General features: G+C 39.7%; 1 protein-coding gene across 1 annotated transcript in view; it reads right to left on the bottom strand.

The window, feature by feature from the left end:
- The window catches only part of MAGI2 (membrane associated guanylate kinase, WW and PDZ domain containing 2), a 1,553,247-nt gene that overhangs the window by 362,904 nt on the left and 1,170,171 nt on the right, over positions 1-20,172 (bottom strand). The window contains exons 8-9 of the mRNA XM_055420681.2: positions 6,323-6,444; positions 3,700-3,882 (exon numbers count right to left, since the gene is read on the bottom strand). Coding sequence (XP_055276656.1) covers positions 3,700-3,882; positions 6,323-6,444 — 305 coding nt within the window. The remainder of the gene's footprint in view (positions 1-3,699; positions 3,883-6,322; positions 6,445-20,172) is intronic.

Below are 20,172 nucleotides of genomic sequence, written 5' to 3'. Positions count from 1 at the left end.
TGGAAAAATATCCCATGTTCTTATATTGGAATAATTAATACTGTTAAAATGGTCATAATTCCCAAAGCAATCTACAGATTTAATCTGACCCCTATCAAATTACTTATGACATTTTTCAAAGAACTAGAATAAATAATCCTAAAATTCATATGGAACCATAAAAGACCCAGAATTGCCAAAGCAGTCCTGAAGATAAAGAATCAGCAGGAGGCATAGTGCTTTCAGATTGCAGACAATACTACAAAGTTACAGTAATCAAAAACAGTGTGGTACTGGCACCAAAAAACAAGGACTAAAGGAATACAACAGAGAGCGCCAAAATAAACCCACACATCTATAGTCAATTAGTTTTCGACAAAGGAGGCAAGAATATACAATGGAAAAAAGTCTCTTCAGCAAGTAGTGTTAGAAAAGTTGAACAACCACATGTAAATCAGTGATGTTGGAACATAACTTTCTCACCATGCACAAAAATAAACTCAAAATGGCTTAAAGACTTAAATGTAAAACATGATGGCATTAAACTCCTAGAAGAGTAAGTACATAGGCAAACATTCTCTGACCATTGTTTTCTTAGGTCAGTCTCCCAAGGCAATAGAAATAAAAACAAAATAAATGAGCCTAATCAAGCTTACACGCTTTTATATAGCAAAAGGGTGAAATAAAACATGAACAAAACAAAAAGAAATCCTAAGGAATAGGAGAAAGTATCTGCAAACTATATGACAGACATGGGCTTTTTTCCAAAATATATAAGCAACTCATACTGCTCAGTAACAGCAACAATGAAACAACCCAATGAAAAATGGGCAGAAGACCTAAGTAGACATTTCTCCAAATAATAAGCAAAGATAGCCAATAGGCACATGAAAAGATGCTCAACATTGCTAATTATTAAAGAAATGCAAATCAAAACTATAACGGGGTACCACCTCATATGGGTCAGAATAGCCATCATTAAAGTCTACAAATAATAAATGTTGGAGAGGATGTGGAGAAAAGGGAACTCTCCTACACTGTTGGTAGGAATGTAAGTTGATACAGCCACTGGAGGATAGTACACAGTTTCCTCAGAAAGATAAATATAGAATTCCCATATGATCCAACAACCCCACTCCTGGGCATATCAGCAAACAAAACTATAATTCAAAAAGATACACGAACCCCTATGTTCATAGTAACACTATTCACAATAGCCAAGACATGGGAACAGTCTAAACGTCCATCAGCAGACGAGTGGATAAAGAAGATGTGGTACATTTATCCAATGGAACACTGCTGCTGCTACTAAGTCGCTTCAGTTGTATCCGACTCTGTGCGACCCCATAGACAGCAGCCCACCAGGCTCTGCTGTCCGTGGGATTCTCCAGGCAAGAACACTGGAGTGGGTTGCCATTTCCTTCTCCAGTGCATGAAAGTGAAAAGGGAAAGTGAAGTCGCTCAGTCGTGTCCAACTCTTAGTGACCCCATGGACTGAAGCCTACCAGGCTCCTCTGTCCATGGGATTTTCCAGGCAAGAATACTGGAGTTGGGTGCCATCGCCTTCTCTGAATGGAACACTACTAAGCCATAAAAAGAACAAAATAATGCCATTCATAGTAACATGCATCCAACTAGAGATTTCATCTAAGTGAAGTAAGTCAGAAAGACCAATACCATATGATATTACTTATTTGTGGAATCTAAAATATGACACAAATGAACTTATCTATGAAATGGAAACAGAATCAGGGACATATAGAACAGATGTAGTGGTTGCCCAGGGGGAAGTGGCTGAAGGAGAGGTGAAGAGTGAGGTTGGGGTTAGCAGATGTAAGCTTTTATATATAGAATGGATAAACAACAGGTCCTACTATATAGCACAGAGAAATATATTTAATATCCTATGATAAATCATAATGGAAAAGAATATAAAAATAATGTATAACTGAATCATTTTACAGCAGAAATTAACAAAACATTGTAAATCAACTATATTTCAATAAAATTATTGTTCAGAAAAAGAGAAATGAGTTTTTTAAATATTTCACTGAAGTTCAGAAGCATTGGGGATCACTTTCCCTCTACTAAGATGGTTATTAACTTCATAGTTTCCTCATATTCTAGTTGAAAATGACAGAATGCTTTTTAACTGAGTCTTTTAATGTTTCTCTATGATTTGGGGGCAACATGAAGGTGTGACTATTTAGGAAAATCTCACCAGATGAGCAGCAGAGTTGGACATTCTCTAATTTACTCTTAGAAGAGTATATACACATGATTTTTACAATAATAGCATTTGAAAAATGTGAAAGTTTTGAAACTATTCAAATTTAAGAAAATGTAACAGCTATTAAATACCTTCCTCACTAGTGAGAGGCAGTGACAAATATACTCAATGAGGTGACCCTGAAAAGATGTTATTTCTAAAGGAACCATTTACTAAACAGTCATCTTTGAAATTAAAAATATCAGATGAAGACCTCAATTTTATGTTGTCTCTTCATATACAAACCACTTTAAAATCCACAGAATTGCAATCAAATAAACATATAGCGAATACAAATGGTATAACTTTTCCTCAAAAGTAAGTATTTATCTACTAAGACCCATGGACTTCAGTAAGTAAATACCATTAATTATATCAATGGTGAGTAAAGTGTGAAATGGTAAAATACAGTTGCTGCATTTTGTAATTTTCTAAGACATTTGAAAAGACCCTGATGCTGGGAAAGATTGAGGGCAGGCAGAGAAGGGGACGACAGAGGATGAGATGGTCAGATGGCATCACCGATTCAATGGACATGAGTTTGGGTGAACTCCAGGAGTTGGTGATAGACAGGGAGGCCTCACGTACTACGGTTCATGGGGTCACAAAGAGTCGGACATGACTGAGCGACTGGACTGAACTGAAGATATTTCAAAAACAATACTCCAAAATTCTTGAATCAATATTTGAAAAACCCAAGATCAAATTTGATTACTTCTCTATTTTCCAGAAAAGGAAAGCAGTATTCATAAATTATGGGACTAATTCCAGGTCATGGACCAAGGAGGAGAATTTGAAAATCATACGCAAAATCAAACTCAGTTCATTATGACTTTTTCTATCTCTGTGCACCTTTCATATTTCCTTGCCCTAAACAATTAGACTCTGCATTTCCATGTTAAATGAATTTTAATCATAATTTGATAGACATCCAGGTACATGCATATGAAAATTAATTCATAAGGACTAGAGAAAAAAATCTTATGTATTAAAATACTATATGGGAATATATAAAGATGAATATCATTAATAATTTTTTTTCTATGAGATAAGCAAGCATATTTAAATAACTAACCTGGGCAATTTAGCCTGAGAATACTGTAAGATTAACACAGATTTTTAAAACATCTAGCTTTTTATAAGCTAGAAAATATGAAATGTTAATCAAATTTCTAGGAAGGGATTCCAGAAATAAATTAGAAAGGTGTCAATCTCCAGGGTTAATTGAATCCAGCAAATAGAGGGGCAGTCAGAAAAAAGAAACGAAAATGATATTTAGAGTTCCAAACTACATCAATTTGATGTTTTTAAATTCAGGGGAGACATGATTTGTGGTTTCTCTTCAGTGAAGTGACCTTTGACCTTCAAATTTAAAACACAAAAAGAAGCTTCTAACATTTGTCTTAGAAAAAACATTGCAAAACAATTTTCTAAAGTGTCAAGGGACTTACCTGTTTCCATTTTCCCGTCTTGTGCTGCAGGCCCATCGGGGATCACGCTTTTCACTTGTAGAAACTCATCAGGCTCGTCTCCGCCAATGATGGTAAATCCAAACCCCATGTTGCTCTTTTTGAGTGTGGTGCTGAGAAACGTTCCCTTCAACTGGGAGGCATCCCGGGTAAAGAGTGGCTTTTCTACTGGTCAGTAAAAGTTAAAAAAGAAAAAGCATGGCGGTTAAGGCACGTTCTTACATGATGAAAGTCAGCCACTGAACAGCAACCCCAAGTGCAACTGTCGGGTTAATTACAGTAAATACAAGCAGGTGTGACTGTGAGAGCAAACCTCTGAGCACTTGCCACAAACACAGAGCTGGCCTAAGAATCCAAGAAACGTGACAGAGCTTCTGGGTTTAGACAGTTTGTCAAGTCAGTGTGTCTACTCACTAAACTCACTTTCTTTTTTCTTCTAAAATTTTTATTTAATAAATGGTACAAAGCACAATGCCAAAAATATTAACAGTTAAAATTTCACCAAAAGAAAAAATACTATAGAATACACAGTTGTAAAAAGCTACATTATTTTACAACTGCCTCAGGCTGCAAAAAGAAAAAATCCCAATGCCATACCTAAGTTAAAGTCACTTTCTTATGCTTAAAAAGGGCTGAACAGACAAAGACAAAGCCTAACATCATCCAGACACATGTGGATCCATTCCTCTTGTTCTGAAAGGGTCCAGGTAGGAGGTTTGTGTGAGAGGCTGGGCCTGCCCAAAACCTTGAAGGGAGAGGACTAGAAAACCAGAATGGACTATTTTGTCTAACAAAAAGTAGGAGCACTAGAATGTTAGCACCTCCTGAAATGTCTAAATTAATTAGAAAGAATGCCTAGATGTGGGGACTGAGTTAGGTTTTGCTTATACTATGAAGATAACAAGATAAATCTGTTTCTTACTGACCTGATAGCAATTAGTATACTCTAAAACGTGAGCGAGTGGCAAGTCAGTATCTCTAAATATAATCATGAATGTAAAAGTAACACAGTTTGTAGCAATATGCTGACACGTTCAAATTATATACCCAAATAATCTGAAAAGAACTTGAACCCACTCATATAGGTTTAACTAGTAATTTGTTTTCCAGCTATGATCTGTAATAAGTATGAGTGAGTGAAAGTTGCTCAGTCATGTCTGACTCTTTGCAACCCCATGGACTATACAGTCCATAGAATTCTCCAGGCCAGAATACTGGAGTGGGTAGCCTTTCCCTTCTCCAGGGGATCTCAACCTACATATTTCAAATGCTTTAAAAATAATAGTCATGCTTTAACTGCTATGCAGTAAATTATATTTATATATATTTATTTTTAGTTGTTCCATTTTGAGTGATATGATTTAATATTTATAGGAACCAGACTGTACCTGGTGACTAAGTTTAAGTATTCTGTTATTGCTCCATTTTGGGTAATATGTAATGGATAAACTATAAAGTAATGAGGGCCATATACTGGGATTTTACATTGTTTTGTTTTGGCTTAATCCAGTGTTCTTGTCTGGAGAATCCCAGGAATGGTGGAGCCTGGTGGGCTGCCATCTATGGGGTCGCACAGAGTCAGACACAACTGAAGTGACTTAGCAGCAGCAATCCTTAAACCATGTCTAACTCTTTTGTAACCCCATTGATGGTAGCCTACCAGGCTCCTTTGTTCAGCAGATTTTCCAGGCAAGAATACTGCACTGGGTTGCCATTTCCTTCTCCGGGTCATCTTCACCACCCAGGGACTGAACCCTCATCTCCTGCATTGGCAGGGGGGTTCTTTACCACTGAGCCACCAGAGAAGCCCTTAGATTGTTTACATATCACACATCTGTATGAAAAAGAGGGCTTCTTTAAAATATAAATGCCACCTATATTTCCTTTATGAAAATACAGTTTACAATTTGGAGAGAAGCTCAGTGTGAGACTTTTACATTCATCTTGATGGTCCTGCAGTGAAAGCGTGTGAATTCATCCGCGGGCATAACTAGACCTCCCAACTACCAGTGCCTCCCTCGTGCTTTCACGTGTAAGAGCTCACTAAGACGTGAAAAGTGTGTGCAGCATCTCATCCCCGCACGTGGCTCTAGGGTGAATTCAGGTGCAGCAAGCGGCCCAGGACATACCGATGCGCCACGGCCTCCCGGGGAGGTGGCTCCCGTAGTAAGGCAGGTCACTCACGCTGCGGGACCGCTCCCGGGCGGCGAGGGGGCGGGCGGGTTTGGGCCTAGGTACTGTCGATGAGGAGCTGTCTACTGTCACAAAGGAGAACAAGCCTCATTCTCGTGCTTGGTCATTTGAGGGCAAACTTATGAGTCTCTATGAATCTCTGCAGTTTACGTATCACTGTCACACCCATTCATCTCCACCTGGCAACCTGCTATAAATTCCTGTGCAGGGCTGCCCCAGGGTTAACTTCACTGCTGATTGCTAAGTACATGCTTTTAGAGCCAGAGCAAACACCCAGCTAAAGCTAACTGAGGGGTCTGGGGAAAGCAAATCAATTATATGAAAGGGTTGGAGCTAAAGGCATATTTGGAAGAGCAGGCAGTTTGAGAGACAGTTTTTCCCTTTGAAACACTGAGTGTTGACAGGTACTAACCTCGGAAACCTGGGGCCTGCAAGGGCTTTGTTCCAAGTTCTGTGTGGGGCATGTTATGCTGCTGTAGCTTCCTTTTTGCTTCCAGGACAGGGTTTTCAAACTGTGTTCTTCTATTTATGTGGCTGAAAAATAAAATTTCAAATTAGAATAATAATGGGGCAAAGTCATTTAAGAGAACAAATGGATAGCTCTACAGAATGCAGCTGAGTACGAGATACCTCACATGATTATAGCTGAAGCCCCACCAGGCAGAGTCAGGCCTCTGCTGGGGCGGCTTTGTACAATGCATGTTTCAGTGACAAGAGAGTTCTCAATAGCTCTTTCATATGGTATTGTATTTAAATTATGCATGATTCAGCTAAAAGAGCTAGAATATGCACTTACTTTCTGGTCCACTGTGTTGATTTAAGATGAGTTTGGTGCACTTAAACATGTGGCCACAAATGAAATTTATACCAAATGGTGCTGAAGAAAAAAGGGTTATCTAAGCTTTGTAAAATTCAACAAGGTAAGTATAAGCGCAATTCACTGACTGTCTAACTCTTGCAGCAACTAAAGTCTACACATTTTAGAAATTGGCAGACCTGTATTAGGGCTCGAATACAGGGAGAAAGATCCCTAATGATAAATACGTGTGGAATTTATGTTAACAACATTAAGTTGTAGAATACCTTTAGGATGACTGATGCTGAGAGATCAATCAAAAGGACAGTATTTACAGTCTTCCTAGTGAGACAATAAACTTCCAGATATCAAATACAGAGTATCTTTAAGCAAGTATGGATCAGCTAAACAAACTAAGGGCTTAGACTTTAAGAATTCCTTATAGTATCCTTAGAGTATGATCCATATTTATATAAAGTTTAAAGTTCTTTATCCATAGAAAGGGTGGGAACCACAACCCTGCCTAGTAATACTCATGTAACTATTTTTCTGCATATGCCTCACCAGAGGATTGGCATGTACACTGATTTTGGTTCTTTATACAAAATAACTAGGGTTATGGTATAAGAGTATGAAGAGGAGAGGGCTTAGAAGAGGAATGAACAATTAGTACTTAAGGGACTTCCCTGGTAGCTCTGATGGTAAAGAGCCTGTCTGCAATGTGAGAGACCCAGGTTCGATCCCTGAGTCAGGAAGATCCCTTGGAGAAGGAAATGGCAATCCACTACAGTACTCTTGTCTGGGAAAATCCCATGGACAGAGGAGCCTGGTGGGCTATAGTCCATGAGGTCATAAAGAGTCGGACGTGACTGAACGACTTTCACTTTCTATGCCAGGTACCATATATAAATTTTCTCAGTTAAGTCTCATGACAATAGTCTAGAATTCTAATTATCCCCATTTTTAAGGTGATGAGACTGACACACAAGAGACTGAATGACTTGCTCTAAATCACATTCCTAGAAGTGAACAGGCTGGTACTTGAAACTTGCCTCTAAAAGTGCATCCTTTGCCTACATACCTTCTCTTTCTCAATGTATGATTTCACACTGAAAAGTGCACACAGGATGTGCACACACAGTCCTCTCATCTTCGGTCTATAAATATTCATAAGAAACAAAAGGAGGTGAGAGAAACCAAATCTTAACCACCAATTTTCTGTTAATATGAATAAGATAATTCCTGTTGTGAAGAACTAAAGAGCCTCTTGATGAAAGTGAAAGAGAAGAGTGAAAAAGTTGGCTTAAAGTTCAACATTCAGAAAACTAAGATCATGGCATCTGGTCCCATCACTTCATGGGAAATAGATAGGAAAACAGTGGCAGACTTTATTTTTTTGGGATCCCAAATCACTGCAGATGGTGACTACAGCCATGAAATTAAAAGACGCTTACTCCTTGGAAGGAAAGTTATGACCAACCTAGACAGCATATTATAAAGCAGCCTGGAGAATCCCAGGGACGGGGGAGCCTGGTGGGCTGCCATCTCTGGGGTCGCACAAAGTCGGACACGACTGAAGTGACTTAGCAGCAGCAATTCCTTGGAAGGAAAGTTATGACCAACCTAGACAGCATATTAAAAAGCAGAGACGTTACTTTGCCAACAAAGGTCAGTCTAGTTAAGGCTATGGTTTTTCCAATAATCATGTATGGATGTGAGAGTTGGACTATAAAGAAAGCTGGGCACTGAAGAATTGATGCTTTTAAACTGTGGTGTTGAAGAAGACTTTTGAGAGTCCCTTGGACTGCAAGGAGATCAAACCAGTCCATCCTAAAGGAGATCAGTCCTGAGTGTTCATTGGAAGGACTGATGTTGAAGCTGAAATTCCAATACTTTGGCCACCTGATGCAAAGAACTTACTCATTGTAAAATACCCTGATGCTGGGAAAGGTTGAAGGCGGGAGGAGAAGGGGATGATAGAGGATGAAATGGTTGGATGGCATCATCGACTCAACGGACATGAGTTTGAATAAACTCCGGGAATTGGTGATGGACAGGGAGGTCTGGCGTGCTGCAGTCCATGGGGTCGCAAAGGGTCAGACACGAATGAGTGATTGAACTGAATTGAATTCCTGTTGAGGCAGAAAAGCAATTGCCAGAAATCTGCCGAGACGATTGCAGTATCTAAGTACTTGCTCACAAGAGCTGGGGCAGGGGAGCTGCTGCCACACAGGCTCTGGGGTCAGTGAGTCCTGGATTCAAAATTCAGCTCTACTGCTTGATTAGCTGTGTGACCCTGCACAAATTATTAAGCCTGAAACTTTAGCATCTTCCATCTCTCAGAATGGAATAATACTGCCTCCCTCCCAGGAATGATTGTGAGCAAAGGTGCATGGTGATGCAGCCAAAGGGGAAGGTACAGAGATGAGTAAGGGCAGATTGGAAATAATATTTCTGATGTAATAGGAAGATTTCAGCTTGAATCAGTGGACTTCCCTCATAGCTCATAGCATAGTTGGTAAAGAATCTGCCTGCAATGTAGAAGACCTGCTGGAGAAGGGAACAGCTACACACTCCAGTATTCTTGGACTTCCCTTGAGGCTCAGCTGGTAAAGAATCCACCTACAATGCGGGAGACCTGGGTTCTATCCCTGGGTTGGGAAGATCCCCTGGAAAAGGGAAAGGCTACCCACTCCCGTATTCTGGCCTGGAGACTTGCATGGACTGTATAGTCCATGGGGTCACAAAGAGTCAGACACAACTGAGTGACTTTTACTTTCACTGGAATCAGCAATATCCTATCGAGCCCCTCCTCTTTCCCTGTGAGACTTATAGTATCAGTGGTGAAGCAGTTGAAGCAAGACAGCCTGAGTTTGAGGTAGCATCTGAGGCCAATTACTAAGTTCTCTGACCATTGATATCCTCATCGGCAAAATGGGGACATTAATATCTTCTTCTTGGGGTTGCTGTGAAGATATGAGAAGTAATATTTGCAAAGTACAGATATACAGGGAGAACCCCACAATTATAAAATACAGTTGTTTATTCTTCAAGGTGTAGATATTCCCTATTACTACTGCTATATTTGTAAGTGCAGTTGCTGTTGTTATCATTATTTCTACAATGCTTTCCCCATCTGTCCCATAACCCCTTCTTCACCCTCACCCAGTAAATTTCCAAACCTGTTCTATGCTCCTCCCCTGGGTTCTCACATAAAACCTTCAACAAACTTCTGTCATCAGTTTATTTATTTTCTTATACATGGACTCATTGTTGAGAGAATTTGAGGCCCTTTTTAAAGAACAACAACAAGGAGAAGTAAACAACATCCATGGTGAAGTTAGTTGAGTCTAGGTGGAAGATCAAGAGACAAAATTAATAATATAGGATCCTATTTGTTTACTAGAGTTATGCTACAAATTTGTATTGAGCTTTCAAGCTGCTAACCCAGCAGGAAAAAGAAACAAGTTATATTCTTCGGAATATTTAAGATAAACTCAAGATGGTTGCTCTAAAGGACATAGTATTCCTGTTATTCAGGCTCATGAGATCATTCTTTCTGGGTCTTGGATAAAGATAATTTTGTGATGTAGTGTACAACATCTTAAATGATAATGTCACAATAATTAATCTAACAACCTGATCATACTGTGTTTTAATGAATGATCTTCATATTTATTTCCTTCTTGATATTGTACATACCTGTGTAAGGGTCCACAGGTTATTCGACTTTGTAAATGAAGCACTGACACAGTGAGAGACTACATATATATATATTTTGTTGTTGTTGTTGTTAAGTGTTGAGTATGTGTTTTAAAATTTTTGTCTGCAAATATATGCTATTAATTTTGAGAAACTAGAAATATTTCTGAGGTGTCCCGAAGTTACCATCTTTCTTCATTTTCCAACTATTCTGTTTCTGTTTCTCAAGGTCATTATTCATCATGTACATAACTTTATTCATAGAAAACACATTACAAGAACTTTCTGGGGTAGTTTTACTATACAATTGGATTCCTCCAACTTGCCACATGCATGTAATTACTTCCTTAGAAAAGTCAATGTGCAGCCACTTGCTTTATGGAACCTATGTTGAAAAGATTCCATTCACCATTAAACTGAAGTTCTACATTTCACAGAGAATGAAAAATACCAATGAACTCATCTAGTATGACTTGTACCTGACAAATAGTGGAAGCTGGGGATGGCTTTAGTGTCCTGAGTTAATTGTTACAGAACATTTACATTGTCACAAATAGAGTCATTCATTTAAAATTTAAAATGCTTCCAAGCTTTAAAAGATGTATCACAAAGAAATATGATTGTCACTGAGTAAGGAAGCCTTGTCTTCCTTGTGCTTCCAGTATGAATAGCTTCTAGCCCTTTTAGCGTGGATTTGGGGGCCGTACAATGTGTAAAAGGATGTGAATGACATATGCCATCCTCCTCTTCATTTTTTTTAAGACTCCGTGAGGGAATTATTAGCCAGCTCATCCAGCTCTGTACAGGACAGGAACCTAGGAAACGATCTAAAATTCTATTCTTATATCTAGTCTATTATTCAGTTCAGTCGCTCAGTCGTGTCCGACTCTCTGCAATCCCATGAATCACAGCACGCCAGGCCTCCCTGTCCATCACCAACTCCTGGAGTTCACTCAAACTCATGTCCATTGAGTCCGTGATGCCATCTAGCCACATCATTCTCTGTCGTCCCCTTCTCCTCCCGCCCCCAATCCCTCCCAGCATCAGAGTCTTTTCCAGTGAGTCAACTCTTCTCATGAGGTGGCCAAAGTATTGGAGTTTCCGCTTTAGCATCAGTCCTTCCAATGAACACCCAGGACTGATCTCCTCTAGAATGGATTGGTTTTATCTCCTTGCAGTCCAAGAGACTCTCAAGAGTCTTCTCCAACACCACAGTTCAAAAGCATCAATTCTTTGGCGATCAGCTTTCTTCACAGTCCAACTCTCACATCCATACATGACCACTGTAAAAACAATAGCCTTGACTAGACAGACCTTTGTTGGCAAAGTAATGTCTCTGCTTTTTAATATACTATCTAGGTTGGTCATAACTTTCTTTCCAAGGAGTAAGCGTCTTTTAATTTCATGGCTGCAATCAGCATCCACAGTGATTTTGGAGCCCAAAAAAACAAAGTCTGACACTGTTTCCACTGTTTCCCCATCTATTTAACATGAAGTGAATGGACCAGATGCCATGATCTTTGTTTTCTGAATGTTGAGCTTCAAGCCAACCTTTTCACTCTTCTCTTTCACTTTCATCAAGAGACTTTTTAGTTCCTCTTCACTTTCTGCCATAAGGGTGGTGTCATCTGCATATCCGAGGTTATTGATATTTCTCCCAGCAATCTTGATTCCCGCCTGTGCTTCTTCCAGCCCAGCGTTTCTCATGATGTACTCTGCATATAAGTTAAATAAGCAGGGTGACAAGATACAACCTTGACGTACTCCTTTTCCTATTTGGAACCAGAATGCTGTTCCATGTCCAGTTCTAACTGTTGCTTCCTGACCTGCATACAGGTTTCTCAAGAGGCAGGTCAGGTGGTCTGGTATTCCCATCTCTTTCAGAATTACATTTGAGTAATAGAATTTTTAGGTGTTAAGAGCTAAGGGGGTAAGATATATTCTGAGGAGGGTAGATCCCAACAGCCCCATTTTAGAAATGAAAGACTACTGATATGAGATCCTTCCACATGGGAATGGCAAAAGGATATTCAAGGATGCCCTTCCATCACCTGTTCTCTTTGCCAGTATAGTCACTCATTTGTAGCTTACCTCTCTCACCCTCTTTCATCATGGAATGGAAACATAAAATAAGTTTGCATGTGGCAGTACTTTGTAGTTCTAGATGAACCTGAATAACTTAGGAAAAAAAAAAAACAGAGAGGATTCAGGCACACCCTAACTTAATGGAGTCACAATCTCCAAATGGAGTATACGGCTTGACATTAAAAAAATAAAAAAGCTTTCCAGATCACTCTCTTGCACAGCTAGGGTTGCAATCCCCAGAGATGGAAGCTGCAAAGGTGTACAAAGGTGTCCTTTATTCAACTAGAAGTTTCTTTTCTGTACTCGGCCTTGGGGAGTATTAACAAATGTTCTTTCGCTCAAGAAGAGAGTACACAAGCAAATGAGAGTTTCAGACATGCACAGAGGGAAGGAAATATTTATGGCGGATTGGATGACATGCTGCCAAAGGTAGTCCTAGGTCGGAGTCCTGTTTGACTGCTACCTCCTTCACTGTGGGGAGGAAATGGAAGAAACCAGGGGAATGCCTCCTGTCCCGAGCCCATCAGTACACACAGGAGAGGTCTGCTGGGTGATGAAGGCCATGGTCTGACCCTCACTAACAGTGCTCCATCCATAGTCCAACCTGTTCACTCCCCATCGTGCTTCTCCTGGGTTTGTGGAGAGGGACATTTTTAGCACATAGTCACCAATAACACTTTTTGTACCCACTGGCCACTTGACTTTGGTTGACAGTTTAGAAATAGATCATTGGGTCAATGTGAGAGAGAAGAAAGTACCTTTCAAATAGAGATTGTACCACGAGTAAAATATTTCCAAGGTGATCAAGGTGGCTACGCTAATTACTCCAAAGCATGAGGTAGCCTGTGTTCAAGAAATGTTTGTCGCATAAATATCTGGATGGAGGCAGGCAGGCATGAAAGGTCATAGATCTTGCTGTTTTCCAGTTTAACTCTCCCATAAAATATATGTTGTGACAGAACTTCAGGTGAAGCTTAGGGCCAGTTTATGAGCTATAACCAATCTGCATCTGGGTAATGACCCATGGAATCCTGCAAAACAGAGAATCTTTCAAGACTTTCTTGTGATAGTGAAAAAGTCATCCACTTTGCTTGGGAAAGATGTTGACCTGCTCTCTTATGTTACAACAGAGATGTGCTCATATGGAAAGGCACTACGTAAGGAACGAAATGTGGGAGCACCAGGAGGTAGCCACTCAGCACTGGGTGTGGGAAGGTTAGCTTGATGTTTGGGGTTGCTATTCAGTATGTCATCCTGTCTATGCAAACCTGCTCCTTCTGGGGCTTCCCAAAATCTATTTTATTTGGAGTATATTTTTTTAAGAGAATAATTCCTGAGTGGAATCACAGTAAGAATTTCCTGGTTGCTTGGGATTCCATAATTTTTCTTTGACCCTAATTCTGACTCCCACACTCCAGGATGGTTAGTAAAGGGCATGTTGCCTCCTTACATCTGAAGCCCTAAACTGCAGCTACATGGGCAGCCAAACATATACACTGTCCCCATCCCTGTCTATATTTTTTATTCACTTTAAAACAAACTTTGAGAAGATCCCATAAAGTTTTCTCTACTATTCAGTCTAGATAAAGGGAATAAAAGCTTCCTTTTGCTTCAGAAACTAATAAGACAATAATAACACTGCAGGGATCTTCTGGGGCCAACCGTCTTGACAGAAGGTGGGACACTGTATTAAGAACTCGGTCACTGCAGTCATGTTGCTGGCATTTACATCCAAGCCTCCCCCCAATCGCATCCTAGAATGTGATCTTGAGCACATTATTTACCCTCCCGGTGCTTCAGAATTTTTCATCTGTAAAGATGGGATGAAAGTAATATTACCTCATAAAGTTGTTGTGCATATTAAATAAGTTGAGTATATCACTTAAGACCGGTACCTGGATGTAAGTACTCAATAAATGCTATCGTGTTTCATTGAACATTTGTTTCTCAAATGGTCTTTGCTGGGCACTGTGGTAGGGGGTGCAGGGATGGGCAAAGATCAATCAGACACATAGTCTAGCAGGGGAGATAAAATAGAAACAAAAAGAGCTATAAAATAGGCTTTACATAATATGATGTGTGCCTTACAGTGTTTTGAAAATATAAATTTTAAAAGCACTAGTTCAAAGATTAATGTTTTAAATATACTTTATTTTTAAAAATGAGCTTTGGATAAATGGAATAATTAAATCTATTTCACTTGGAGCATTAAAAAAAAAACAACAGACTAATAGAATCCTGCCTCTTGAAAGATTTCTTCCCAGTTCTAACACTTAAGTGATCATTTTCTTTCTATGAATGCTCATTCATTATTCCCTACTGTACCTGAAGGAAATGTAGATTCGCTTTATGAATGTGGGTGGGAAGACTGAGTCACTCACATGTTCTCTTGCTCTTTCTGGACATAAGGGTGTCTGATCTGGGGTCATAGCGTACAGGTGGGAGGTAGACTCTGGCCAACTGAGAAGAGTATTCTCACATTGGTGCTGAAACTCTCACAGCTAAGGAGCCTGCTCCCCCATGTCCCTCCAGAAAGAGCTTCCCAAATGTGGGTATATTTTCAGATAAATGAGTTCTCTTCTCTTCCCCAGTAGCAGCACTACGTTAAGACACTGACATGTAATGTGTAATGTGTATTTTATGTGTATCTTATATAGAAGTGGGATTCATCACCTAGCCATTAATGTTCACAATTACACGGCAAACTTGATATTTCACTCTCAGCAGAAATGACATTGTGCCCTATCATTCATGTCATGAAGCCCCCAGGACCTACCAGTTATATAGACTCATTTTCCAAGATTTCAGAGCCAGTAGGCATGCATTTAAAAAGGTTTTCTATCCATTTCTTCTCATTTTCATAAACATCTGTCTAAAATTTTATTGCTGGGTGCAGGAGAAGGTTATTGTTATCTTAGGTATTGCTAACTTTTTGCTTCTAGATTGAGCAAAAGTAGTGAGTCATAAACTTAGAGGTACGATAGAGTTTATCTAGAAGAAAACTAAATGACAACACTATTTCAGCATCTTTCTGTATTGAGACAAAACTAGATAAACTGCTCCTCCACTGGTGTCTGCCAACTCTGACTCACTGACTTCAGTCTTTCAAGTCTCATATACACATTCGTCAATGTATCAGTGTGCAAAACACTGGGAACACAGAAATGAATGCAATACAACCCTTTCACCAAGGAGGTCTATACTCCAATGGGGAAGACATAGAGGTTTGTCTGCCCGGATTTGTCTAGGACTAAAGGAGATCCAGCCAGTCCATTCTAAAGGAGATCAGTCCTGGGTGTTCATTGGAAGGACTGATGCTAAAGCTGAAATTCCAATACTTTGGCCACCTCATGCGAAGACTTGACTCACTGGAAAAGACTCTGATGCTAGGAGGAATTGGGGGCAGGAGGAGAAGGGGACGTCAGAGAGTGAGATGGCTAGATGGCATCACCAACTCAATAGAGGTCAGTTTGAGTGAACTCCGGGAGTTGGTGATGGGGTGCTGTGATTCATGGGGTTGCAAAGAGTCGGACACGACTGAGCAACTGAACTGAACTGAACTGAAAGGCTTCCCCAGGATGTGGGACTTTCTTTGCTAATACCTGGACATTCCTAGGTAAATTTGGATGAGTTGGTCACTCTATAAACAGCCAGAAAATTTGTATGCACAAAATGAGGACTCAAAAGAAAAGACAACTGAATGTGGGGGTTTGGGGAAATTTCACAAGGGAAGTGACTCGAGCAGATTCTAGAAGGAGAGATGTATTTTGCCAGATGGAGAAAAAGGCATTTCAGGAAGAGAACAGTGGATTCAGAAGTGTTCAGGAACAAATTCTATCCTGCTTAGTGAGAGCACAGGTATGGTGCCTACACCTACTACATTTCCGTGTGGGTGGTGGTATGGGAGCACGGGTGTGGGGGAGAGGATGAGTTATGGGACAAGAAGAATACTTCCAAGTCATGGGACGAGGTTCTATTTTGTTTCAAAGTCTCCATACTTCCACTATGGCTTTAGTCTAAAGGATGATCACAGCTTTGAACACTCTCCATTCTGGAAGATGTGCCTGTTTCCTGAACATGGGCAGATTAGAGAATGAGTTTCACCATATTAACCACATGGGAAGAATCGTGATACTCCCTCAAATTCTCAACCATTTCAGCATCATTTACTGTAGCTCCAATGTACTGGTCATTCTACTTACCTGGTGTTATGAGGATGAGCAAGATGCTCTGTGACTGAAGAATCTATTACCCAGGGAACTAGCCATTACAATGTGCTGGGAAGGGTGAGACTAGTCTGACTTGTAATTTACCGGATTGAACTGGATTGCTATTTATTAACAACTTATACATGAGCTATCGAAATGTGAAATCATGATTCAACCCAAGTCTGGTGGTCAGTGGTTTAGTCGCTAAGTCGTGTCCGACTCTTATGATCCCGTGGACCATAGCCTGTCAGGCTCCTCTGTCCATGGGATTCTCCAGGCAAGAATACTGGAGTGGGTTGCCATTTCCTTCTTCAGGGGATCTTCCTGACCCAGGAATTGAACTGGGGTCTCCTGCATTGCAGGCGGATGATTTACCAACTGAGCTATAAGGGAGGCCCCAAACAAAGTCTACTGAACTCCGAAAATACAATTAAGAATTATAAACCTGTGCATACATGTCACTCATACATAATGCTAGAAACACACAGCCATGGGTACAAGCATACTTGAGGTCTCACATCAAGGAGAGTCAGAGAAGTCAGGAATCATGAAGGCAACACCACTAATGCCTAGGATTATCCAGGAAGGAGGGGTCAGTGAAAAAGCGCCAGTGAGGGAGACAGACGCGACTGGGAACAAGACTGTGTAGATCTTGAAAGTCAACGTGACAGGAAGATAATTCCCACTTTATAGAATAGCAAACCTCTCTAGGTTTCCAAGTCTAATATTCAGAGTGAGATAAAGATTAAAATATTATTCTTGACTACTGAGTCTTTATTACTGTTTATATCAGAGAAAAATTAAATACACAGCTATTCCTTTTATAAGCTAGACAGTAATGCAGGAAGAATTAGGAAACAAAACAAAATTAAAAGTACTTTTGATGCATCTTAGGGTGAAAAGGCTCCTTTGCCAGATACCTAGAATCTGCACAAAATCTTTCAATACCTTGCATTAATAAGTGGCCATGTGGCCTGACTGGGCAGGGGCTTGTCATTCTGAGAAGATAAGGACCCTGGGAAGATAAGAAAGGCATGGAAAAGAAGTAATGGGAAGAGATGATAAAGGTTCAGCAGAACCAAGGCAAATACAGGCGGCAGTAAGTTGCTTCACTGTTGGTTTTAATAGCTTGCTTTTTGGGAAAACTAGTGTTGGAGAGTTTTATATAATTAACACACTGTGCCTAAAATCATGCCATTACAGGAAGATCAGAATTCTGGGATGGCAGTTTCATGTATCTCTAACAGGGGATGTATTTTTATCTAACATGTTTCTTCCTTTCCACAATATACACACAAGGTTGGTGAATGCAGGCTCCCTCATTGGCTGAGCTTGTACTTTCCATTCTAAAGCCCCAAATAAAGATGGAATGCATGATGTTGGATATTTCAGAAGAACATTCCATCTTGCACACTTTACAGTTACTTAATAGCTGTTCAGATTTAAATCCTATTTAATAGATACCACAATTTGTAGAAAGAAATAGTTGTCTGACAAACGAACGGAAGCCTCGTAATAAGAGAGGGCATAATGGGAGAGTGGGAGCGAGCAGAGAGAGACGAGAACTAATATTCGTTGAGTAAACACTATATGACAAACCTCCAGGTAAATATGCTTCATGCTTTTAATTGAGCTGCTCCTCAGAGAGGGTAAACAATTTTTAGAAGTTCTCACAGAAAGAGGTAGATTCATGACTCACACCCCGCTCTGTGTAGCGCCAAATCCAACAATACTGATCTAGGTGCTTCTGACACAAATAAACATTTACTTTTCAATGATACTTCCTCTGTATATTTAGGCTTGGACTATTTTTAGTAATCTGTGACTACTTCAGGGTGGTTCTCAATTATCAGTGTTGTTTATGAAACTGGATCTCACAGAATTTTAAATTACAAGCTGGTTTTCGGAAGATAAAAATGTGAAAATATAGCACATTACTTTGGTTATTGAATTATTTTTTAAAGAACCCAGTGATTATGTGCATAGAAATAGGGACTATATACATTTTATAAGAAAACACATGCGTGTGTGTATGTTTCACATGTCATGAAAAGTGAGAATAGAAACGAGAATGAGAATATAGGGGAGGAGCCAGGAGACCAGCTTTGGGTGACTTAATTTTCAAACCAGAGGAGTCTCCTCCGGGGGTTGCCTCACTTAGGGCTGATCCTCACTCTACTTTTCTTGAACTCTGTCCTTACCATCTCTGGAAATTGAACATGGGCCACTGTCTCTGGCCATTATGACAATGATAATAAGATTCTGCACTAACATTTATGAATAAGATTAGAATTTTATGTGAGTGAGAATGGGGGATGGTCAATAATAACAACTATCTATGCCTTGTCTCAAACTTTGAAAAGGACATATTAGGTCCTGCTGAAATCCAGTGATACAATAAGAAGTGAAAACATGGTACTTGCTCAATTACTTACAGAAATTCCTTATGTGGTAACAAGGTGGAACCTCGTGTATGAGTAAGAATCCTCCCTCTGAGGCTCAATGACAGCTGCATGGCTAGTGTGGGTTAGCCATGAACAGCAACATAGGTGAGAGGAGACACCTGCACTCTGGTTTCCTCAGTCTCATGTGGATCTCTTGGACTTCATCAGAGGAAAAGCCACTTACAGTGAGTCTCAGTGATCATTCTCTATTTTAACATCAAACCAACATTTGAAGTTTAAAACCCATTTGCAGGTTAAGTCTACCTCTCATTACCTTTGTAAAGTTCCCCTAATATCTCTGAGTTGCAATGGCCTCATCTAACTATCCTGCTCACCTCACAGGACTGTTTTGAAGAGAAATATATGAAAGTGTTTAAACATGAAGCACTGTATAGATTTTTATATTATTTGGTGGTACTCAGAGTATGGGAGTCAAGTGAGACTTAAATACCAACAGCATCAAGTCTTTTAATTCCTGTCCTGGGCTGCAACTCTGTTTCTACCGCCTATGAGCTTGATGGTCTGGCTTAAGTTTTTCTGTCTGTAAAATATGAATAATATCTAACATAAAGTGTTGTTGTAATGTAAAATAAGTTACGTAAAATGCCAAATACATAAAAAGTACTCAGTAGATGGTAGCTATTAATATGATTTTCCTGGCTTGACTGATAGTTGTTTATTATTTACATATTAAGTCAATGCCCCCAACTAAGTAATAGTACAGAAAAAAGAAAGACAACCATTCCCATAATTTTATCTGAAAATCCTATGTTTGTGATGCCCAAATGAAACTGGAGAAAGTGAAGTGAGAATAAAAAGAGGGGACTTTGTCACCTTCTATATGTGAGTGCTGCGCTTAACAGAAATTTGAACTAAGCTCTTAATGTTGTGACAAACTCAATAAATGTTACTTAATAAGCTTTCAGAAACCAAATACCTAATGGTGAATTTCACCTGGACTAGATTAATGAAAAAAAATAATTTTATTGGCTTATCACAGCAAATCCAGATAAGCTCAGCCACAGGA

The sequence above is a fragment of the Moschus berezovskii genome, chromosome 3, assembly GCF_049115385.1.
Source record: "Moschus berezovskii isolate FMDL1 chromosome 3, NW_MosBer_1.0, whole genome shotgun sequence".
Lineage (NCBI taxonomy): Eukaryota > Metazoa > Chordata > Mammalia > Artiodactyla > Moschidae > Moschus > Moschus berezovskii.
Note: the sequence above shows the minus strand (reverse complement) of the source record. Positions and strands in the feature narration are given on the sequence as shown.